Source organism: Strongyloides ratti (assembly GCF_001040885.1).
Source record: "Strongyloides ratti genome assembly S_ratti_ED321, chromosome : 2".
Lineage (NCBI taxonomy): Eukaryota > Metazoa > Nematoda > Chromadorea > Rhabditida > Strongyloididae > Strongyloides > Strongyloides ratti.
Window position 1 is genome coordinate 11,390,201 of NC_037308.1, and position 25,777 is coordinate 11,415,977.

General features: G+C 20.3%; 7 protein-coding genes across 7 annotated transcripts; 4 read left to right on the forward strand and 3 right to left on the reverse strand.

Annotated features, from left to right (window-relative positions):
- Positions 1-1,314: 1,314 nt before the first annotated feature.
- SRAE_2000363400 (Hypothetical protein) lies at positions 1,315-1,727 on the forward strand (the record flags this gene model as incomplete). The annotated part of the gene is made up of 2 exons (XM_024654850.1): positions 1,315-1,482; positions 1,536-1,727. 2 exons carry the CDS (start codon positions 1,315-1,317, stop codon positions 1,725-1,727), a joined length of 360 nt encoding a protein of 119 aa, XP_024508181.1.
- A 2,401-nt stretch (positions 1,728-4,128) lies between these two features.
- SRAE_2000363500 (Sulfotransferase family-containing protein) lies at positions 4,129-5,146 on the forward strand (the record flags this gene model as incomplete). Its single annotated transcript, XM_024654852.1, has 2 exons — positions 4,129-4,787; positions 4,834-5,146. The coding sequence occupies 2 exons, from the start codon at positions 4,129-4,131 to the stop codon at positions 5,144-5,146; spliced, it is 972 nt and encodes a 323-aa protein (XP_024508182.1).
- Positions 5,147-7,732: 2,586 nt separating this feature from the next.
- Positions 7,733-9,022, reverse strand: SRAE_2000363600 (ShKT domain-containing protein; the record flags this gene model as incomplete). The annotated part of the gene is made up of 2 exons (XM_024654853.1): positions 7,733-7,823; positions 7,875-9,022. The coding sequence occupies 2 exons, from the start codon at positions 9,020-9,022 to the stop codon at positions 7,733-7,735; spliced, it is 1,239 nt and encodes a 412-aa protein (XP_024508183.1).
- A 4,393-nt stretch (positions 9,023-13,415) lies between these two features.
- Positions 13,416-13,804, reverse strand: SRAE_2000363700 (Hypothetical protein; the record flags this gene model as incomplete). Its single annotated transcript, XM_024654854.1, has 2 exons — positions 13,416-13,586; positions 13,643-13,804. The coding sequence occupies 2 exons, from the start codon at positions 13,802-13,804 to the stop codon at positions 13,416-13,418; spliced, it is 333 nt and encodes a 110-aa protein (XP_024508184.1).
- A 4,780-nt stretch (positions 13,805-18,584) lies between these two features.
- Positions 18,585-19,024, forward strand: SRAE_2000363800 (Hypothetical protein; the record flags this gene model as incomplete). The annotated part of the gene is made up of 2 exons (XM_024654855.1): positions 18,585-18,917; positions 18,971-19,024. The coding sequence occupies 2 exons, from the start codon at positions 18,585-18,587 to the stop codon at positions 19,022-19,024; spliced, it is 387 nt and encodes a 128-aa protein (XP_024508185.1).
- A 3,533-nt stretch (positions 19,025-22,557) lies between these two features.
- On the forward strand, positions 22,558-23,052 carry SRAE_2000363900 (Hypothetical protein; the record flags this gene model as incomplete). Its single annotated transcript, XM_024654856.1, has 1 exon — positions 22,558-23,052. One exon carries the CDS (start codon positions 22,558-22,560, stop codon positions 23,050-23,052), a length of 495 nt encoding a protein of 164 aa, XP_024508186.1.
- A 201-nt stretch (positions 23,053-23,253) lies between these two features.
- On the reverse strand, positions 23,254-25,341 carry SRAE_2000364000 (Sialin; the record flags this gene model as incomplete). Its single annotated transcript, XM_024654857.1, has 2 exons — positions 23,254-24,126; positions 24,193-25,341. The coding sequence occupies 2 exons, from the start codon at positions 25,339-25,341 to the stop codon at positions 23,254-23,256; spliced, it is 2,022 nt and encodes a 673-aa protein (XP_024508187.1).
- Positions 25,342-25,777: the final 436 nt, after the last annotated feature.

The following is a 25,777-nucleotide window of genomic DNA, read 5'->3' on the forward strand; positions in this document are numbered from 1 at the left end:
ATATTTATATAAGTGTTTTTTTCCATATAAGATAAAAAAAAATTTTAAAAATAATGATAAGATAATTGATGTTTGGTTTAAAATTACTACTTTTTTTTTATAAATTTTTTATTTCAATTAAAATAATTTTATAAAGAATGACGAAAATAGTATAAATTAAAAGAATTGTTTTAAAATTGTTTTAAGAATAAATCTAAATACCTACAACTATGAAATGATATAATTTTTCATAAAAAAAACTCTCAGATTAAAAAACAAATCTCATAGAACACTTAATTGAAAAATAAAATTTAATATGTATATATTGATAAGTTATATAATATGATTCATAATGATTTTTCTTTTTATCATTATAAACAATTTCTATTATTCTGATAGAAAAATTTTTTTATTCTACAGATTAATGATTTGATAATTTTTAACATTAAAATTATTCATCAAAAAGTATTATTATTAAAATTTTTAAATATACATAATTTTTATTTTTTTTTAAAGGTTAAATTTAACATTTTCCCAATTAAATTTATTTTAACTTTATCAAATGATTTACTTAAATTATTTTTTATAATCAATAAATTTATATAATCTCAAAATGTTATGTTGTTGTTATTTTATAAAATTTCATTGTTATATAAAAAAATTATTCAATGAACACGACAGGATAAAAAGTTATGCTAAAATATATTCTATTCATATTGTGTCAATCAAAAGAAGAGTGTTTTAAAAATAAATTGACTGTTGGCATGACGATAAACAAAGATTTGTGAAAATTTTGATATAAAAAAGAATAACAAAAAAATAATTTTTAAAGTGCTTGTTGTCACTTATGTTAAAAATAAATGTACAATTAAAAATTTGAATCAATTATGAGAGATTGATTATCAATGACATGTTAAAAACAACATTTAAAAATGTTTAATAATTTTCTCTTTCTTTTAGATGGGATAATTTAAAAAAAAAAAAGTAACATGGTGAAATCAATAAATATTTTTTTTCATAGATAATAAATAATTAAAAATATTTTTTTTTTAATTAATGTCAAAAAAAAATATATTATTAATCATGCATGTACATTAATATAATATAAAACAGATGGATTGTATAGATTTCTTTTTTTTAATAAAAGTAAAACTAAAAAGAACATATAATAGCATATATAATTATATCTTATAACGTTTTTAATCTTCCTCATATGGCATTAAAATAAATTGTGTAAAATACGGCAGATGTTAATCTGTATTATAGATTAGTACAGGTAGACATATAATATTCTTGCTTTCTTAAGTTAAATTTTTCTAAATATAATATACAAAAATGGATAATAATAATGTTTTGAAAATACAACTTATTAATCAGTCAGAAAAAGAAAGACTTCTAGCTTCTGAAAGGCAAAGGAGACGTCTATTACGTATGAAAGAAGCTAAAGAACAAGCAAATATTTTTTCAAAACTTAATAGAGAAAATAAAAACGTTTTTAGTTTTGTAAGTTTTAATGTTTGTTTTTTAATTAACTATAAATAATTTTGTTTATTTAGAATAATCCTCAAAAACAACAATACAATAAATTACATAAAAATCATAGGAATAAAATTACTTCTGATGGAAATATATGCCCTCGATTAGAAAGATATTATCAATTTTTGGAGAGAAATGAGGAATATAATCATATATTTAATAAATATACTACCAAACTTGATACAAAAACTTCAAACAAAATAAATAAATGATATTTTTTTGAAAAAAAAAACAATATTAAATAATAAGAAGAAAAAATATGTTAAGTATAACAACAATATTTGAAAGATATAAAAATAAATAAATATAAGTAAATCGAACAATAAAATCTTTAAGTAGCACTTCTTATCTTTTATTTTTATAAAAATCAAGTCGCCTTAAGCAGGATTCGAACCTGCGCGGGCAAAGCCCAACAGATTTCGAGTCTGTCCCCTTAACCACTCGGGCATCAAGGCCAATGAGACTTCGTTTTCATTCAATTAATATTTAACTAAAAAAGCGATTAAAATAATACATTCGAATATAATTAATTATTTTTCAAAATATTACGATAGAAGTTGTGTACTGATTGTGATAAAAAATTTATTTTCCATTTAATAGATATATAAAATATATATACATTAACATTTTGTTTAACATTTTCGTATAAATTTAAGCTACAAATTTTTTTAATCTAATCCTCATTAATTAGTATAATAATAATCATAGTCATTTAAAAATAATATTATGGTACCATTTAATTTTTAATGATATTTTTGAAAGATGAACAAGAATTGTAGATTAAAATTTTTTTTCTTGACACAGTTACATTACTATTATTTATTTATTATCAGAATTTTTCTAAGTAACAACTTAAATTGCACATAATTTTCTTTTTAATGATAACTAATTTAATAGGATTTAATATACGATTTATAAAAATAATTACTTTATTTTTTTAAAAAATAAAGTCACAATGAAATATAAATATTTTATAGTATACATTTTTATTCTATACATTATAATAAATGTATTTTTTTAAGTATTTCAAAACGATACACTTAATAACATTTATATTTATTAATTAAAAATATTTAAAAATATTTTCTTTGCCTTTATGTTATTAAAATAATTACTCTTTAAAAATTAAAATCAGTTAGAGAAATTTTTTAAAAAACATTTGTTAAAAGAAAAACATTAATTTCATTTTCTATTATGTAATAATAAAAGAAATATTTTTAAGTATTATTATAAATAATAAAAGCATCAAATATGTCAATATAAATTGAATAAAAAATAAGAATTATATTACTTTGTAGGTACAATTTTATAGAATGGTCTTATTATTAAAAAATAAAAGTCTACTCATGTAATATATGTTTTCTATATCAATATATATAAATAAATTATAAGATTTATTTTTAATTCTAAAAATTATATAATTAATATTAATTTTTATTAGTATATCTCAAAATTGGTTTTAGTTTAATCATGAAAATTAAAAAAAAGGCAAATAAGGTTTAAAAGTATTGTTTTTCTAGTATATATAATTTGAACAAAATTAATACTTGGGAAATTTAAAAATGTAATTGATTAAAAATAAAGTTAATAGCTTTTTTTTTTAAAATAAATAAAAATATCAACAATATGATTTCAAAAAATAATATATAGCATTTTCTGAAATAAAATACAAGATATTTGGAGGAATAGACTGACTGTGAAATCACATATTAACATTTTAAAAATAAAAAAATTTAAATAATATATTAAAGAAGACTATAAATAAACAATTAAAAATCTATTGTTAAAATTTATAAAATGATAAAACAAAAAAGTTATTAATTATTGTGTCTGTAAAGTTGTTTATGCAACTCACTTCAAACCAATTTAAGATAAGTGGATTTTATTATTGCTTTGATAAAATGATTATTGATATTTTTGTAATTGGTTTAAAACTTTATCATTATCTTTTTCTTCAGATTTAAAATTAACCATTTTATTTTTATTTATTTTTCTGTCATTTTTAAATCGGCATACATTTTAATAATTAAGTATATGTAAAATTTAAAGATTATTTATTAATAATGTTTTATTATTTAATTTTAGTTAAAAAGTATATACATAGAAATAATTAAACATTAACTCTGATAAAATGGTTATTTTACACTTTTTCTAAATGTATAACATGAAGTCAAAGTAATTAAATTAACATATTAATTTATATAAACATTAATAAGATTTTATTTTTTTTAATTATTTAATAAATATAATAACGTCATTTTAAATAGTTTGAAAAAAAAAAATTAATAATATAACTTTTGTGTCAAGTGTGATACCTATGATAAATTATTACATGAAATAATTACTGTTAAAATATTTTTTACATTTATTTTAAAATTAATTTTCACTCTCTTTATAAAATAAGATAATTTGTATATAGAAATTATTTTTTAATTGATGAAAATCTTTTATTTATAAAATTAAGAAGTAAAATTATATAAATAACATGAAATGAAACAATGTCTATTATAAAAATTATATTACCATTGACCTTATTAAAACTTTTTTTTTATTTTATAAAAGAATTTATACATTAGAAAATGTATTTTTATCAAAACCTCAAAATATTTTTGAATGATGAAAGTTTGTGTTATTTTATTAATATTTTTATTTTTTGTAAATTCTATAAATTATGGAAAATCAAAAAAACGATCATTTTATAGAGATTTTGATATTCAAAAAAATTTTAATCCTGCACTTATTTTAAATTATGATTATTTAACAGAACCATTATCTGAAAGTCCCATAACATCAACTTCTTTTGATATCAATATTGCTGTTCCACAACACAAATTACATGCTTGTGTTATTGGAAAAAATTTTAGTAATATGCTTTGGTCTGTCTTTTGTTATCTTTATAATTCAAAGATCTTCCAAAGTAGACATAAAAGTTTAAGAGATAACTATTGGTCAAAAAATATTTGTTCTAAAAGTATTGTTGAAAGCTCTTTTAAAAAAACGGCAATTAAATTTAATAAAAAAAGAATTATTAGATTTGGTAGAGAATGGAAACATATAATGATAGTAAGGCATCCTGTTGATAGATTTATAAGTGCATTTACTCATTTTTGTTTAAAAAAACCAAATGAATTAAATAATAATAAAGTATGTTTTACCTGTGGAAGTGATATGAAATGTTTACTAAATAATATATACTATAAAATGGAATTATATATTAAAACAAATCAAAAATCAAATAATGCTTTAATTTACAATTTTTTTCCACAGACATGGTAAGATATTCCATTTATATAATATTTATTTCTTTAATTATTCCAGGCAATGCCAATATTCTGATTATAAAAAGTTCTACACTATTTTACAGTATAACTCTTCAAATCTTGAACCATTTTATGAAAACTTTATATCAATTTTAGAAAAACAAGGTATTTCAGAAGGTATTGTTACCTATATTAACAATGAAATAAGAAATACCACATCACTTCATCCCAAAAAACATTATGATAATATCAACTATTATAAAAAAGAATTGTATAATGATCCATATTTATTGAGAATGATTTCAATAGTGTATTACAATGATTTCAAAGAATTTAATTTTGATTTACCATTGCCAAAAATTAAAATTTAGTTTTATTTATTTAAATAACAAAGATAAATTAACTATTTATCATTTATTACAATAATTTTATTTTGATTGTTTTTTTAAAGAAAATCTGCAAATTTTTAAAAAAGAAACATTAATTACCTAAAAATAAAACTTTAAAAAATATAGTTGGATTTTATTGAAATTAATCTAAAAAGCTACTGTAAAAATAGTCATTATTGCAAATAACTAATTTATGATAAGTTCAAAATCCATTTATATATTTATTTATTGAAATTTTTCTTTTTTAAAAATCTTCAATTTTTTATAATAATGTTATTTTATTTATTTCCATGCATAAATTAAAAAAAAAACTAATAGAAAATATATGGATGTCAGGTGGAGTGGACATTTTATGAAAATTTTCACTTTTGATTATGTTATTGTTTAAAAAAAAAGAACATTTTTGAAATCAATTTTCATGATAGATTTATATTCAAACTATTTTTTTTTCTTAAAACATTACTTAGAAATAAAAAATTTACGACAAAAGATTAAGTGCAAAAAATTATCATATATTGTATCTTAAGAACTTTTAAAAATTATAAAAAATTTTTAACATAAAATTTATTTTTAAACTTTTAAGAAGATTTATGTATCTAGTCTTATGCTTCTAACAACTTACATTATTGAGATATAATATGCGTGCTTGAAAACTTTCTACAACTACATTTCTTACCATATCTTTAAATAAAAAAATCCTATTAAAATATGACTATTATCAAAAACTTTTTCGCAAACATATAGTTTAAAAATATTTCTTTTATTTTAATATTTTTAGTTACATCACAAAAGTTGGATTTTTTTTTAAAAAATAATCCCTTATTTTGCCTCTAACTTTGATTCATCGCAACTTTTCAAGTGTTTGTTTTGATATAGCCATAATTATATTTTAAATTTTTTAAGAGCTATCAAATGAGCATAATTTTATTCTTAAATTCCAAAAAAAGAATTTTTAACTACTTATATTTGAGGCCAAATTGAAAAAATTTGGATTTATTGTGAAACCCTAAAATATTTAAATTATTTTTACCAGACAATTTATTTTAAACTAACTTTTCAAAGCAAAGCTAATATAACTAGTTTTATAGCAATGTGATAAGTTTTAGCTGAGATATGAAAAATCGTGAACAATAAATATTTTAAAAAAATTTTCACTTTTTGTCATATCTTGCTTCAAAATAAAAATAATAACAAACAAATTTTTGAATTAAATTATTAATTAATTTGCATGTATGGTCTGCGTCTAAAATATTTTTATATCTTCAACTGTTATTGAGACAAAAAAATTGATGCCAATAAATTAAGTGCGCAAAAATATCAGAAATTATATCTCAAGAAAGGTTAAAATTTAGAAAATTTTTCAACGTAGGCTACATCTTAAATGACTTAATAACCTTAGCGCATCTTGTTTTATGCTTATAGGAGCTCATTTACTTGTATTATGAGTTTCGTACTTAAAACTTTTTTTGAGATACATTTTAAACCAAATCTTGAGTCCAAGAAGTCATACAATAATGAGACTAGGTTCAATTAATTTCTCACAAAATTTTGATTTATAATAGTTACTTTTATTTTAATATATTGAATTGCATCAGGGAAGTCGTATTTTATTTTTTAAAATATATTCATTACCTTCACCTTTAACTTTGATTTTTTATAGCTATTGATATTTTGTTTATTTTTATAGTCATGATTATATTCAAATTTCAACTTTTTTCAGAGACTATCAAATAAGTGTACTATTAATATAAAATTCCAAAATGAACTTTTATAACTGTTAGGCTTTAAGTTATAATAACTTCAATGATACATTTATGAAAAAAATTTAACAAAAAAAGTTAACGTGTAAGAAATGTATCATGAGACAATTTAATTGGTAAATGGGAAAAAAAAATGAATTTTATAATTAAATGGCAAAAATTTGTAAACTAATTAAGTAATTTTATCATTTATAACAGAAATTGGTAAAATTTTTTTTCATATATATATTGAAACACTACTGTTCTTGTTTTTGATTTTTTTTATATGATAAAATTAAAATTATATACAATTGATATTATTATTTAAAAAATTATAAAATTTGTATAGTTAAACTAAAAAATATCATTTATTATAAAATATAATTAATAATTAAAAATTTTATCTTTCTAATTAAATAAAAGTTTTTTTAAATTGTAGATTAACTGTCATGTATTAAAATAATAAGTATAATTAAATTGTTTTTATCTACTAAATAAACAAAATTTTAACAACTATAAACATCTTAATTATTTAATAAAGTATGTATTTGATGTTCTTAATTTAATATAAAAGTAATTTTTAGTATAAAACAGTACTGTTTCCTTATTTGATAAATTTATATAATTTAAATGAATTGGTATATGTTAAAAATCATTATTTTAAAATAAAATTAAAAAAAAAAAACAGGCAAAAAGATAACTAAAAAAGTAATAAATATGGTTTAAAAAAAAGTGGTAAACTTACATTTAATGATTATGATAAAAAACTACATTTCTATGCCTAAACATTATGTTTCTAATATTTTTAGAACTTTAAATGATCTTACATTCATTTCCAATATATTCTTTTACGCAAACGAAACCTCCTGGGTATTGTTGTTCTTATAATTCCTCTTGTTGTCATTATAGGTCTAGGTGATCTAAATGGTCGTATTGTTATTAAACGGATCGGAAATCTAATTTTAACTTGCTTAGTGGTTCGTGGAATAATGATAATTGGTGGTTGTGTTCTGATAATTGGTGGTTGTGTTCTGATAGTTGTAGGTGCAGTACTTGGTATAGTTTTTGGTACAGTATTTGGTGGAACTATTGGTGCAGTATTTGGTGGAACTGTCGGTGCAATATTTGGTGGAACTTTTGTTGTAGTAGTTGATGTAACTATTGGTGCAACAGTTGATGTAACTATTGGTGCAACAGTTGATGTAATTATTGGTGTAGTAGTAGATGAAATTATTGGTGTAGTAGTGGATGAATCTATTGGTGTAGTAGTGGATGAATTTATTGGTGTAGTAGTAGATGAAACTATTTGTGTAGTAGTAGATGAATCTATTGGTGTAGTAGTAGATGAATCTATTGGTGTAGTAGTAGATGAATCTATTGGTGTAGTAGTAGATGAAACTATTGGTGCAGTGGTTGATGAAACTATAATGGGAATTAGTGTAGTTATGGGGGGTGTTAAAGATCCTATAATTAAACTTGAAGAAATTATGTTAGGTGTTACTTCATCTTCATCAAATGAAGTTGATAAAGTTGAAGCTTCACCACAATAACCACATGTATCTGTACACATAACACTCATATAATCTTGATAAATTGGTGATGTACAATCACTTCTAAGTTCATAACATCTATGATATTTATCAAAACAATCATAAACTGAACCTGTTTTATTTACACATATTCCACAAGTATAAGAACACCTTCGTGTAATAATCATATTAAATTCTTCATACCAACATCTATGGCGCCTTTCAAAACATTTATCATATTTATCAAAACATTTTTCGCCTACTGGATCAGGACGATCACAAAAGCCACATGTATAGGGGCAAATTTTTTTCATATATTTTCGATAATTTTTTGTTCGACAAAATTGATCATAATCAAGGCAATTTTCAACAAGATCACAACATTGAAAATTAGATCCAATTGGACACGTGCAATCATCTCTAATGTACTTTTGACATTTAGCTTTTACTTCTTCATTATTTTTACTATAATTTTTTATACAATAAGCTATATCTTCAATACAATCATCTTTTGTATACCCAAAATATTGATAAAATATAATGATAGTAGCAATAATATAAGCTATTAAAAATATATTAATATAAAACATTTTACTCTACAAATTTAATTTAAAAATATCTATTTAATTTGTATTTATCAAAATCATAAATTATTTTTATTAAGGTAAATATTTGTTGCCTGATAACAGAAATCTTTTTATTACCTTATTTAAATTTATTTAACAAATACACTTTTTTTGCTTTTTAAAAAAAATTTTTTAATATTAAAATATTTAAAAAAAATAAAGTATAATTTTTTTTTTGTTAAATAACAATGAAGTAAACAAAATTATAAACTTTTCAAAAAATATAACTAATATACATTCTGAAGACAATATATTAATTGTCGTGTATTAAAAATATTTAGTTGTTATTTTTTACTAGATAAATTTTATAAAATATATAAAGTTATGAGTCAAAAAGTTTTATAATATTTAAAAATATTTGAAAACTTTGTTCTTTTTAACTTTTAACAACAATTGTAATAAATGATAAAAAAGTGCATGTTGATTTTACATACACATGTTGTTTTTTTATAAAAAAAAAATACAATGGTATAATTAATTATATTTTATATTAATTGTGTACCTTTACTTTTTTTTATATTACTGTAAGAAAAATTTAAATTTAAATTTAATCAACATCAATTTCATATTCTTTTTTAATAAAATGTCAAAAAAGTTTCATTTTTCCAATGAAAAAAATATTTAAATTTTTATTTAATTATTTAAAATTTTGATTATACATTAAGCTAATAATAACAAAATGTTTATTTTAAAATTTTAAAATTTAATATGTTGACATTGTTCTTAAAAATAAAACTAATATGTTCAAATATTTTAAAGTTTACTTTATCTAATAAACTAAGTAAATTTAACTATTATTTTTTTTAAGTCTTAATTGTTAGTTTATAACAAACTTTTCATATATTTATTAAAAAAGAAAAAAAAAATTTTTTATTTTAATAAACAATCAATTTAATTAAAACTAATAACTATTTGAAGAAAAAAAACTTTGAATTCATTTAATTTAAATTGCCACACAAAAATTTAATATATTTTTTAATATAATATGGAAAAATTAATAATCATTTACTTTTTCATATCATTAATTTTGTTTTCAACAGAATTTAAATAATCAGAATTTTATAATTAAAAAAGAAAACTTATTATAGATGCTATATAAAAAAGTTTTTTAAAAATAAGTCATAAAAAACTTTTATTTTGAATTCAAAGTCTATTAAAAAGTAAAATACACAAATTTTATTTAATAATTTGATTAAAAAATTTACTAATTAAAATTCTACAACGTTTTAAAAAATTTTTTCAATGAATATCACTACAATTTTTGTATAATTTTTATATTTATTTAAAATTTGACCAAAATTATTGCTAACAATATATAAATGATCTATTTAAAAGACATTTTAAATATCAAAAATTATTTTAAATAATAAATATTTTGGAGATTATTTTTAAGTAACTAAATTATCAGTAAACTAATTTAGCAAATTACTTGTTTTAAAATTTTATTATCATATTATTTCTAATTTATTCAATATAATCATACAAATATTTTTTTTTTCAATTAACTTAATTTTATACAACAAGTTTTTTTTTAATTCATTAATTTTTGTTCAGATAAATTACTTCATTAATTAAATGTACAGACAATTTTTTTTTACAAATAATTCTTTTCATTTTTTAAAAAGAATTTTTTATTTTAAATATTAATATAAAAAAAATATTATTGATGATAATTTATTCTTTGAAATAACTTATTCAACAACAAATTTAAATTTGAATATACTTTTTGTGTAATGATGTAATAATTATGTTAAATAAATTTTTTAAAAATTTCCTGTTAATAATTTGAATTTAAGAAAAAAAGTAACAATTTATTTAGAAATTTTCATTCTTCAAATATTCTTAATATTTTTTTATATATAATAATCTTTTAATCCATTATAAATATGAAGTTTTTTTTTTGATTTGATATTATTTTATTTTATTAAAAAAAAGTAAATACTCTTAAAGTTTTATAGAAATTGAATTTTTCTTTAAAAGGAAATTGATCATTGATAATATTTTAGTTGTTTATATTTTACAATATTTTTTTTTAATTTCTCAAATATGCACTTTAAGACTATGCCTAACTTACAGATACTTTTGACCTTTGATTAATCATAAAGATGAAAATATATCAAAAACATGTTTCTTTCCTATATATATAAATAAGAAAACTTAAAAATTTAAGCATTATCTTTAGTATTTTTTTAAAGTTTTACTATAAAAATGATTATTACTAAAGAAAATTTTACCTTAATACTATTTATAATTCTTGGGCTTTGTTGCTATTCAGCTATTATTGAAGCAGCTCCACAATGGGGATGGAATCCTTGGTTTTACAGGTATACTTTACTATGATTTTTGAGAAAATATATTAAAAGTTAATACAAAAATTATTTTTGAATAATATTGTAAATAATACCTTTTATCTTTTTGTTTATCTATTATCATTTTTTTATGTTGGATAAAAATATTTTTGTATACAAAACATATGTTTATCCAAATTATAACTTTGTTTTAATATAACAATTATCAGTTATCCTTTTTAAAGTTATAAAATATACAAACAAAAAATGTCTTTTTTTTTAATTATAGGGAAAATGTTTTAATAATTATTTATAAAAATTGACTTAAAAAAGACATTTTTTTTTGTTCACTACTTTTGGTTTCTCAAAAATCAAAATTGTTATTAGACAAAAATTAATTTATCAAAACTTTTTTCAGACCATGGGGATTCTGTTGCTATGGGTAAATTTTTTTTTAGAAATTTCCTTTTAGTTTTTCAAATTAAAATGAAATTTATATCTATTACAAAACAATAAAAAATTCGAAATAATAAAAATTATTTTATTTAGTTAAATAGGACACTTTAAAATTATATTATTATTATTATTAAAGGCTAAATTTTTTTTTTAAAATAATGAAATTTTAAAAATAAATTACTCATCTTCTAATTATTCATTTCTTAATACATAATTTCATTAAATTTTTTATATCCTAAAAATTTTACTTTAATATTGTTTTTAGATGGAGAAGACCATTCTGGGGAGGATGGGGCTGGGGATTCGGGTAAGTAATAGTTTTAAAAACTTGAATAGTTATTAAATTACATTCCTTAATAACTATATATTTTTAGTGGATACTGGGGTTAAATTTCTTAGAAACCAAAAAAGAAAATAATTTTTTTTTTAATTTAAAAACACATGCTAATTTTTTTTTGTGTTTACTTATTGTGAATAAATTTTTCTCATAAAAAAAAACTTTTTTTTTATATATTTTTGTAATATAGTGGAAACAATTATTAAATTATAACAATTTATAATTAATTTTTAAATAAATTTAATAATAAACAAAAATGTCTTTAAAAACTTATTACATAGTAATATGTTATTAACTAATAATTAAATTTACTGGCAACACACATAAATAAGATAAAATACATTAACTATTTTACTTAATTACTGTAAAAAATATTGTATTTATTTAAATTTATAAATTAGTAAAAATAAGTCAATTAAAGATTTTTGAAATGAAAAGATTAACTGTTTTAGTTTTAAAAGTTTAAATTACCAATTATTTCATTCAAATTATTAATTTAACATTAAATATTTAATTTATTTAAAAATTCTATCTTACTTACAAAATAGATAACTTCAAAGTATAATTTATTATATCAAGTATAAAAAAAATTCTTTGTTTTATAGAAGTAACTTAAAAATAAATTTTCTAAATAGAATATTATAAAATTTAGCACTAACATTTTTGTTAATTATTCAAATTAATTTGTATTTACTGCTAAAAAGATATAAATTTCAAATTGATTATTCTCTTAAGAATTTTTGACATAAAGTTAAATAATAATAATAAGATAAAATGTGATTAACCACTCATCAAATAATTATCTATTCTAAAAAACTGTTTATAAAATAAATAATTATTTTTTTATATACAATTATAATTAATATTTAAAGACTATTAAATATTTTAATTATATTTTCGTTCCATTTATATTTTTTTGCACAATTTAAATATACATACATTGAAAAATTTGCTTTTACTATTTCTCTCCTTGTAATTCAGACATATCACTAATATATATATAAAAGTCTATTTTGGTCTTTTTTTTTCCTTGTTAAAATATATTTCTATTTCAATATTAGTATTGAGTTATCAATCATACCAACCATAAAAGATCTTTTTAGCTATCATCTCTTTTCTAAATATTTGTAATATATCAAACATTCCATCAAAAACTGAAAAACATTTTAAATTTACAATAAAAATAATTTCTTTTTTATCATTTTAAAATAAGAAAAAATTCTTTTTTTTTAAAATTATTTACATAAAAATTAATAAACATTTATAAATAATATTATCAATTTTGAGATGACTTTCTTAATATTAAAATAATAAAAATAACTAAAACTACAACTAACAAAGGAATAAATAATATTAATGTTTGATTTGAAAAAACAGAAGTGTTTGTTGCTATATAGGAACTTTCATATTGTCCATATGCCTCTTCATTATATATTTGTTCCTTATTCTAAAAACAAAAAAAAAATAAATAAGTCTCTTTTTTTTATTTAATTTTATTCAAACCTCTGTTGGACAGACCCATCGGGGCATATTAAGATCAGGAAGGTGGTGCATTGCACATGTTGTTAGGCACCTCAACTGACAACTATGTTCAGATTCAAATGTATGAATAGCTGGTCCAAATGCAGCATTAGAATCATGTTCAAGAGGTTGTTGACGATCCATAATCTTTTTTGCCTTATAATAATTTTTATCTTCCAAATACATAGCAAATGAATATAATATTGGACAAAATGTAAAAATAAAGAATACGAGATTCATTTTTTGTTTTTGTCTTTTGAAAAAAAAAAAAAATTAATTCTTTTAACATTCAATCATAAGTTAATTACTTTTTCAAGAAATTCAATTTATAGTAGAAACAAAAATATAATCTAAGAATAAAATGAATCTAAAAAAAAAGTGATAGTATTTAAATTATAAGCTTAAATGAATATTATTGTCTTTTTGAAGATTTGATATTTGTGTGATAATATCATTTTAAACTCCTTATAAAAGAAAAATAGACAAATTATTCTTTTTCAAGTACAAATATGGCTTTGATATAACAATATTGTTTATAATAATATATATATATATATCTCTTTCGAAAGTAGTAGCGTTTATGAATAGCTGTTTTAACAATAAATAAAGAATACAATGTAAAAAATATACTTGAAACAAGCAGATGGTGTAATGAAGGAATCGAATAAATAGTAAACTTGACTTTTGTTTTTAAAATGATTACTAAACAAAAAAAAAAGTATTTGTAATAATAAAAAATAATAAAAAAAAATTGTTTAGTTATAAATAAGTATTATGATATAATTATTAAAAAAAAAATAGTAAAATTTTTTTAAGTTTTTGAAAAATTATCTATATATTATATAAAAAAAAAAAACTGAAATTAATCTAAGCTTGTGTAAATTCAAATTTCAATATATGGGAATATAAAAATAATATAGTTGAACATTGTTGAATAGGACGTTAAGTTGTAATAAAAAAAAAAGATAAGTAGCATTAAGAGCTCTTAGATTTATTACACGGTAAGCCTTTAATAAAAGTGTTATTTATGGAAATACAAAATTAATGGATGGAGATAGAAAAATTAAAAAGCTAAATTATTCAACAAATGAGTTGTGCTATTTTGGTATAATAACTTCTTTCCTTTTAAATAACATCTCTTAGAAATGGTTGAAAAAAGAAAAGAAAGTGTTTAGTAAAAGAATATATAAATATATTATATATATTAACGTAGAAATAGAATATGAAGTAAAGAAACTTTGAAAACATTAATTGTATTTCACACTTTTCATTAATGTGTTCTCCCTAATGTCCTTAACAATCTGGGGACTTATTTTTAAGTATATAAAAATATATATATATATATATAGATATAGATAAATTAAGATAAAATTTATATGAATAAGATTGATTATACAATAAAGAAACATATCATGTAATATATATATTTATATATAATAACCATATTTAGTATTCAAAGTAAATTATCTTTACTTTTCTTAATTAGATTATCTACTATTCAAATAATTTTCATTTCAACAATTGAAAGTCAAAAAGTCTTCTGGTATATAGGGAATGATAATAAAATTTTTCCTTAAATAAACCTATAAAAGTGTCATTTTCAGAATGATGTAAGTTAACTAAATAAATTATACTTTTAGATAGTATATTGAAAAATGTCAAATTTAGACAGAAAAAGGTTAAATATTATATTATACCATCATAAACAATTCTATTTTTCAGTGTATCTTTTTGTACAGTTAACTTTTCTTTTATAGATAAAACTAATCTCTTTTTACTAAAATATAACAAAAAAGTAAGCTTTATTTTATTATTAGTATTAACATTATTTAAACCAAAATTTCAACTAAACATAGAATGTATACATTTTTAATTTCAAAAATTTATTGTTTTATCATTCTTTAACATCTAAATAAATAAAATTTTAAAAAATAAAATTAAAATTATAAAATTTACTTAAAATAACATTAATTATATTTTTGTATGATAAATTTTTTATCAATTTTAATAATAATTATTAATAATTATAAAAATTTTCCCCATATACAGGTAATTATAGAGATATAATTAATTATTATCCTGGAAAACTATTTTTCAATACAAAAATAATTTAAATGAAGTCATTTTAATTAAATATTAGTAAATTTATTTTAATAAGATTCATTTATTTAATGATAATTATTTAAAATAATTAAGAAAAAAAATTATTTTAAAAATATTTAAATAATTAAACTTTTGAATTTTCCATAATATAATATTCGTTTACCAATTTTTTTTTATAATATAAGCTTTATAATGTATTCTGTTTTGTTATAAACATGACAAAAGATAATCTTCTAATACTTGAATTAAACTAACTTTCAAACTTTTGAGTAAAAATTTAACAATTTCTTTTTATTTATCAAAAAGTATGTTTCCATACAATTATTTAATTTTTATAATTTATATAAAACAGCATATCTAGTTAATTATTATCCAATCAATTACTGTCCAAGTAACCTTAAAAAGATTTTTTTTTTAAATTAAATAATTATCTGAGACACAAAAACAATTGCCAAAATAACTGGAACAAATTTGAAACAATAATAAATAATTCACGTAACAATTATTATTGTATAATTTTGTAACGCTTTAATGTAACTGTCATACATGAAATGGTGTTTTAAAGAAATATCAAAGTTTATTAATTTATGTTATCTTTTAAAATAAAATTATAAATAAAATAATTTTATTAAAAACAAAATTAGCATTAATGTAAAACTTTTATGAATAATAATCAGTTTCAGATTAATAAAAAAAAAAATAAATAAAAGTTGTTAACTACTTGTGATGATGATGATGATGATTTTTGACCAAAAATTCTAATTTTAGAAATAGTAGATAATGGTAAACAAGAAAATAAATCATTTTTTGCAATATTCATAAAAAAAATGTCAATGATAACAAACATATTAATATTATTAGATGAAACAAGTTGATTACTTTTCCGCTTCACTTTATAGAGCTAATTTGCAATCTTTTTTTTAACACCATCCTCGTCATTTTGTTTATAAAGAATGTTCAAAAATATATAAAAACTGACGGATGGTAATATTTATCACATTTCAATTTGGTAATTACTATTTTTAAATATTACTATTTTTTCAACAAAAAAAAAATGGTACCTTATGATATTTACTATAATGAATTTGCCTTTGAACAAGCTATTTCAATGGGTCATTTTGCCTGATATATACATCCTTTTATGAGAAGAATTACATCAATAAAAAAAAATTATTTTCAATATGTACGGGTAATATATTCAACACAATTTTTCAAACAAAATTCATATATAATTACTGTCTTCTCTATAATTTAAAATTTTAATCTAAATAAACTTTTTGACTTATATATTTATTTATTTTTTTTATCTTTTAATTAAATCATTAAAAATATATAATAACATATTTATTTAAAATTCTAATGAAAATTGTTAATTAATTCATAACATTACTTCATACTTAAATATAGTTATTAATAATTTATTCAAACTAAAGAAGATATATTTTGACAAGAACATATAATACTAATTAGTTATTAATTCACCTTTCATTTTTCTAATTATAATGACAATTCTGTCATTAAAAATATTATTTGATATAAATGTTATGAATATCATTATAAAACATTTTAACAAGCCATTTTTATCATTCAATATTAAAATTTAAAAAGATTCTTTATTTACAAAATTTTATTGAGAAAAATAATCATGTTAAAAACAAAATTTTCTGGTACTATTTAATTGTATCATATTTCAGTATGAATATAAAATTAAATAAATAATTTTTTATTATAAATTAAATGTATCTTTAAATTATAAAAATAAAAAAATAAATAAAGATGCTTTGAAAAATTAATTTAAATGAATTACTAAAAATGTCAATATAATAATATTTTATAATACTTTTAATAATATATAATATTTTTCAATATTATAGTACATTTTTTTGACATGATGACGAAATGATAGGAACTACTATGATGTATCATTTAAACAATTCATTAAATAGTAAAATAAAACTAATATTAAATTAACTTCTTTATCTATTCTAAAGTGGTCGTCATATTACAATACACTGCCAAACATCACTTCATTTTTAATATCCTTATTATACTTTTTTCTTCAAATGTTATACATTTTCTCTATGCCAATTATTTATTATTAAAAGGCATAATCAAGAAGCTATCAAAAAGGTCATATTATTATATTCATCTATTAAATTATGTCTCAAGAATTGATCATTATAGAAAGAGTATAATCATTAAACTTTTAAATATCTACTTGGTTACTAAAGTACCATTATTCTAAATCTTTTCACATTATTATTCATTCCATAAGAATAAAACAAAGTGTTCTTCATTATTTAGAAAAAAAAAGTCTTTTATGCCTTTTAAGTAACTAACTAATTCTTACTTATACATTCAATCATTTCTTTGTCTATTTATACTCTAAAATAAAAATAAATAATCTTTATATATATATGTTAAACATTTTATAAGTTTATAACTTTCGATTTATAATCTACCATATCCATATATATATATAAATACTGAATATCTCTTTTAATTTATTTTAAAAATTGTTGTCTCTTTATTTTTTTTAATAATATATTTTATTTAATATTTCCTAAAATTTCTTATTTAAACTAAAAAAATATATATTTGATATTTAGAATAATATTTATCATTTTAAAATAAATAATTTCAAAGGTTTTTTTTTTATATTTTACAACTTTAAATTTTTCTTATCAATATAACTTCTAATATATATTTCATTTATATAAATAAACAAAATTAAATTAACTAAATATTTCTTTACACATTTCAGGTAATAAAATAACAAAATAATTTTCCTAAAAAATACTAAATAAATACTTTTAAAAAAATGAAATTGTTTAAAAACTTCTTTACTCTCATTTTTATCATCTCCCTAACTATAGGCATCTTAGTTGGAGCTCCAAATAAGGAAAAAAAACTTGAAAAAAAGAAAAAGAGTGGAAAAAGTAATGATTTAAAAGTTGATGGTTCTATTTCATCTGGTAGTGACAATAAGGTTGCTGTCAATGACATGATTGGACAAAAAAAATATACCCCCGACAAACCTCATCACCATAAACATTCTAAAAAAGAAAAAAAGATTAAGAAAGATAAAAAGATTAAAAAAAATGAGGATCATAGTAAGAATAAAGAAAAAAAAAATAAGAAAAAATGTAATTGCGTAAGACTTCATATTTAGTTTAATTAATGTTTCTTTTTTTTTGTTGTTTTCAGAAAAATAAAAAGAAATCTGAAAGTAGATCAAAAAATGGTAGAAAGATAGATTGATATTTTTGAGATACATTCTTATAAATTTTAAAAAATAAAATTCATATTATTTTTATGTACTTTTTTTAAATTAACTATCTATACATTTTATGAATTTTTACAAATAAATACTTTGTTTTTTTTATTAATTTTGTTTGATTAAAAATTGATTAAAATAAAAAATTAGTTAATGATCTTATATTAATAAATTATGGTTTAATAAATCTACTTACCTTTTTTGTAACCATGGATACACAATTCACTTTTATTATATATTAATTTTAATTCTTTTCTTGTTTTTTTTTTTCTAAATAAGATTATGAATATATTATCATGAATGTTTATTTATGTAAAAAGGTAAGTAATTAGAAATATTTTTTTTAATATATAATAATTTTTAGATTGCCGTTCCATTTGTCTCAAATCTTTTTTGTGTCTCATGGATGTATAATTTTGGTTTTATTGTAGCTGGAGGTGATGAAGGACAATTAAAAATAATTCGCCTCTCAAATTTAACATTAAAAAAAAATAATGCCGGTGGTCAACCGGGAACATCAGCAAAAGAAGATATCTCATTAAATCAAAATTTAGAAGGTCATGGTTCAAGTAATGTTATTCTTGCTGTTTGGAATGAAGTTTATCAAAAATTAACAACATGTGATACTAATGGTTTAATTGTTGTATGGATGAATCATGGAGATAATTGGTATGAGGAAATGATAAATAATAGAAATAAGAGTATTGTTGTTGATATGAAATGGAGTCATGATGGGTCAAAGATTGTCATTGTCTATGAGGATGGGCAAGTTATTGTTGGGTCTGCTGATGGAAATAGACTTTGGAGTAAACAACTTTCTGTTGAATTGGCTGCAGTAACATGGTCAGGAAATGATAATTTTCTTCTTTTTGGTTATCATAATGGTGAGGTTCATTCATATGATATTGAGGGAAATTATATACAAAAAATTATCATGATTCCTATTGAAAATGTTGATTTAGAAATGGCTTTAGATAAAGATTTAAGGAAAGATAAAATAGTTGCTTTAAGTTGGTACTCCTCAACACCACTTCCAAAGACAATTGAAAGTAATAGTAATGGAGTTATTCCACAAAATTTAACTAAATTTAATCCTCCATTAAATGATGTATTTAGGGGGTCGGTTCCTGAATATCAACCAAAATTGTTAGTTGCCTATCAACATGGTGTCATTCAATTAATGAAAAATGAAGAAGAAAATATACCAATTGTTGTAAATATTCCAAATTTTGTAATTAATTGTTGTAAATGGTCTCCTGATGGAAGATTTTTTGGTGTTGCTGGTTACCAAAATGATTTAAATAGTGGAGAAAAAAATTCCCTTCATATTATCAGTTGTTATGGAATAAAATTACGTATTTTAAAAATACCTGGTAATACATTTTCTTCATTTTCATTTAATGGAAATGGAATGAAAATTGTCCTAGCCGTAGATACAATACTTTATTTTGCCAATATAAGACCAAAATACAAATGGACATATTGTGGGCAGACATTGGTATATTATTATGAAAATGAAATTATTGGTGAGGATGTAATTATTTTTTATGAAACAAAAATGGAAGAAAAATTTACAAAAAATGTTAAAGAACTTTGTCATTTAGTTGGATATAAAGATTATTGCCTTATTATTGAAAAAATATTAGGTAATGTTAATGGAACATTTTTATGCCATTTTTGTAATTCAATTGGTACACCATTAGATTTTAAATATATTGAAATTGAACCTAAATTTGTTTCTATAAATGGTTCAGCTGTCTTAATAGTATCTTCTGATAGTTTTTATCTTTGGTATTATACAATACCTAGAAAGACAAATATTTATTTAGGATATCAAAATAATGGAAATAATTTAAATGATACTAATACACGTGATAATATTTATCATATTGATGAATATAATGATAATGAAAATTTTCAAGAAATAAAAAAAACAACAAGATCACAATTTGATTGTATTTGTTGTTGTACGATGACTGAAAATTTTTTTCTTATTGGTAGAGAATCTGGAGTAATCCATAGATATTCATTTCCTGAAATAAAATTACAATGTATATATAAGATTGATACAACACCAGAAATTTTAAGTATTAATTGTACAGGGCAACGCCTTGCTCATGTATCTGTTCATGGACAGTTAAGATTTTTTGACATGTCTCCAACTGGTGTTAAAGAAGTTTTAACTGGAGAAAGAAAAGATGTATGGGGTATTAAATGGGATATGGCAAAAGAGTATAGTATTGCAATTATGGAAAAAACTAGAATGTTTATTATTAATAATCGTGAGGCTGAAGAACCAATTCAAGATGAAGGTTATATATGTACATTTCAAGATCTTATTGTTAGAACAGTAATGTTAGATTTGTTACTTAAAGATCCTGAAAATCCTGGAAATCATTTTTTTAATGATATAGAAGTAAAAAGTTTAAGAACTGTAAAAAAACTTTTAGAAATGGAAAAATTTTCTGAGGCAACAGAATATGTTGATAGGAATAGTCATCCAAAATTGTGGCAAATTTTAGTTGAAGTTGCCTTAGAAAAATTAGATCTTACAACGGCAGAACATTGTTTTGTAATGTTAAAAGACTACTCTGGTATACAATTGTTAAAAAGATTAAAAAATATTCAAAGTGATAATTTAAAAAAAGCTGAAATTGCAATATTTTTTGGTAAACTTGATGATGCTGAAAAAATTTATATGGATAATGATAGGAGAGATCTTGCTATAGATATGAGAAAAAAAATGAATGATTGGTTTAGAATTTTACAAATTTTACAAACATCTAAATGTTCAGGAGATGATATTTTATTACAACAAACATGGAAACATGTTGGTGATCATTTTGTTGAAAAAGGTAAATATAATATTGCTGTTAAATATTATGAAAATGGTCAAAATTGGAATGATTTTATTAAATGTTGCCTTCTTCTTGATGATTTTGAAAAATTAAAATGGGTTACTACACAATTAAATGATGGAAATGTTTTACTAAAGGAATTAGGTATAATTTTTGCTGGAGCAGGTTTAAGTGAAGAGGCAACTGAATGTTTTGTTAGATGTGATGCATTAGATGAAGCTTTAGATGTTTGTATACAATTAAATCAATGGGATAAAGCTGTTGAATTGTCAAAAAAATATCAAATGCGTGATATTCCATCAATGTTAAAAAAATATGCATCATTAATTTCTGGTAATAATGATACAACATTAGCTGCAGTTCAATTATATAGAAAAGCTGGAAAATTTTGTGAAAGTGTAAAAATTATTAATGAAATTGCTAAAAAAGAAATTAAAAATTCAGGACCACCTTTAAGAATTAAAAAATTATTTGTTATGTGTGGACTTTTGATAGAGGAGTATAGAGAATGGAATAAAGGTAAAATTAAGGAAGAATTAGATGTTGATACAAATGCTGAAGTTAGTATTCAACGTTTATTAGAAGAAGATAAATCATTATCTATTGATGATATTCGTACTATTGAAAATGCATGGTCTGGTGCAGAGGCATATCATTTTATGATGTTAGCTCATAAACAAGTAGCAGAATGTAATTATGAAAATGCTTTAAAAACAGCTTTAGTTGCATCAACATATACAGAATATCTTAATCCAGTAGAAGTTAATTCTCTTTTAGCTCTTGTATCTTGTTTATCAAAAAAGTTTTATATTGCATGTAAAGCTTTCATGAAACTTGATAGTTTATATGGTATAACAAATGAAGAAAAGGATACATTTAATAAATTAGCAACATCAATTTTTGTTAAAAATCCTCCAAAAGATGTTAATGTATATACAGTAGCTTGTATTAATTGTGATAAAACTGTTCCTGATTATTGTTTACAATGCCCACATTGTGATATAAAATATAATATATGTATTGCTAGTGGAAGACCAATTATTTCTGATACATTTTGGTTATGTTTAAAATGTAAAAGAAAAGGATGGGAAGATGAAATGGTTAATTGGGATCATTGTCCTTTATGTCATTATACTATAGAAAAACACGTTTAATTAGAAAAAAAATTTTATTGATATTTATTAAAAAAATACAATAATTTTATTGTTATCTACCCGCACCATTAAATAATATATACTAAAAAAGAAAAAAAAAAAAAATAATAATAATTAAATGTTAAAGCTAGATATAAAAAAATATTAATAACTATTAAACAAAATTATTTGTTTGATTATATTCTTATATAAAATTATTGATTAGACTTTATGAAAAGTTTCGTTATCTTGTTCATCATTAATAATTATTCTTGGTGTTCCTTGGGGTGTATCTCCAAGATAGACATCAAAATTACATGATGGTAATCTACTTGAAGGAGTTGCTGGTGGTAATATAGCAGATTTATTTTTCGTCTCATTTTTTTTATTCTCTTCTAACATAATATTTGAAATACTTTTAGGTATTTCAATTGGTGGAGGTTTAACAACTATTTTAGGATTAATTTTATTATTTTTAAGTGATGATGTTGAAATTGTACTAACTATTGTAATTTCTGAATCAGTATTAGTTTTGGCAAATTTTTGACTAGCCCATGGTTGCCTATCAGCTGATCCCCATATAGTAAAGAAAACAATTGGAAGAATTGCAACTATAGCTGAAATTTCAAAAACAATTGTCCATTCTGATATACTTCCATTTTGTACAATATAATTAGATAAAACTTTATTAATTATACCAAATATAGCAACAAAACCAAAAGCTAAACCTGTAACAAAAGCAGAGTATGCAGGTGCAATTTGTACTAATGCTAATATAACACCAGGAGAATGCATACCAGCAAAAAAAGTTGCAGAACATAATAATACTACTGTTCCAGTTTGATTTCCAAAAGATGACATTAATGGAACTAAAGCTATTGATATTCCTAATCCTAAAGAAGCAATAAAATTAAATATTTTTGCTAAAGTAGTTCGTGATACTAAAAATCGACCTTTTTTTCTAGAACTTATCATTGAAGATAATGATGATGCAAGTGTTTTAGATATAAATAATACAGCAATTGGAAGTGCTGATACAATACCATTTGCTGTTGTTGAAAATTTTAATATGTCATTGATGTATTTCGGGAGTAACTAAAAAATTATATATAAATAAAAAAATAAATTTTATATTATAATAGATTTAGAATAATAACTTGCCTGAAGCATAATTACAAGAGGATATTCGTGACATATAAGAGCTGCAACACCTGCCCATAGTGGTTTTGATGTTAAGATATGTTTCCAAGGAACTTTTTTTCTATCTTTTCTTTTTCCCATATTTTCTTCTACAAGACGTTCCTCTATAAATGTTTGTTCAAATTTTGATATACAAAAATGTTTTGATGGTTTATCTGCTGATAATATAAGCCAACAAACAAGTACAAAAGCACCAATAAGTGCTGAAAGATAAAATATACTTGGCCATCCATTAAGAATATCTTTTCTAGAACATAAAAATCCAGCTACTGGTAATATTAAAAGTGTTCCTATTTGTCTTCCACCAGTTACTAAACCAATAACAAAAGGTCTTTCCTTAGGTGGAAACCACCTAGTAATCATTGAATTGGCAGAAGGTTGTAAAAATGAATCAGAAAAACCAGTAAAAACACGTGCTAATACAACTAAAAAAAAACTTGTCCCTGCTAGCAAAGGAATAATGATATTTGATATAATTAATAAAATTAAAGCTACAACAATACACCATTTAGAATTAAGTCTATCAGCCTGAGTTCCAGTAATTAACATTAATAATGATCCTGCATTTTGTGCTGCAAAAACAATACCTTGATCAGTTGATGTCCATAATAAAAGATTACTCTCACTACATGGTTCAATTTTAATATTTTCTTCCACTGATATATCAACTTCTTGATTATCAGAATCAAATTTGTCAGAATAATCATATAAATCTTTTCTTTTATCTTCCAATAATTCACCTATCTCATATGCACGTTTTTTTATTTTATCAGCAAAACAAGAGGTTATCTCAGGAGTATTATTACCAAAACTAACAATTTCATTATCTGTTCCATTATTATTAACTTTTAAATTAAAATATTCATCAAAAAGTATTGTTTCTGTATCATTTAAATTTCTTCTTATTCTACTAACTTCTCTTATTAAATCATTTTTTGTTACATTAGATGGTTGTTTAACCATACAAACAATTGATAATGATATATTTGAAGTTGAAACTGATAATGAAATAAAACATGCACATAATAAAATAGCCATTAAAAATCGTGTAGATGGAAATATTTTTTTTGAATGTTTATCATTATCATTTTTTTGTTTTTTTGAAGCCATTATAGATGGCTTAAAATACGTGTTAAATTAATGTATATAAATTATATATTGTTACAATAAATAGTTTTTACTATTGATATAATAAAGACATAAAATATATAATTTAATAGTTGTTTCTAAAAAATTAATATATTAAAATATTGACATAATTAATTAGGTAGTTTTTTTTGATAATTAAGGTTTAAAAAAAAAAAACATATTTATTAATAATATTATAAATAATTATATAAATATAGAAGTAAACTTTATATATTTATATATATATTAAAGCACTATCTAAAGATAGTAAATTTATTTATATTATGTTAGATCTAATCTTTTTAATCTAAATCATTGTAATATTAAATAATAAATTCCAGAAAATTGTATTATATAAACAAAAGTATAACAAAAGAAAATGTTAATTGGAGAATAATATTGAAACAGTTCATCAACC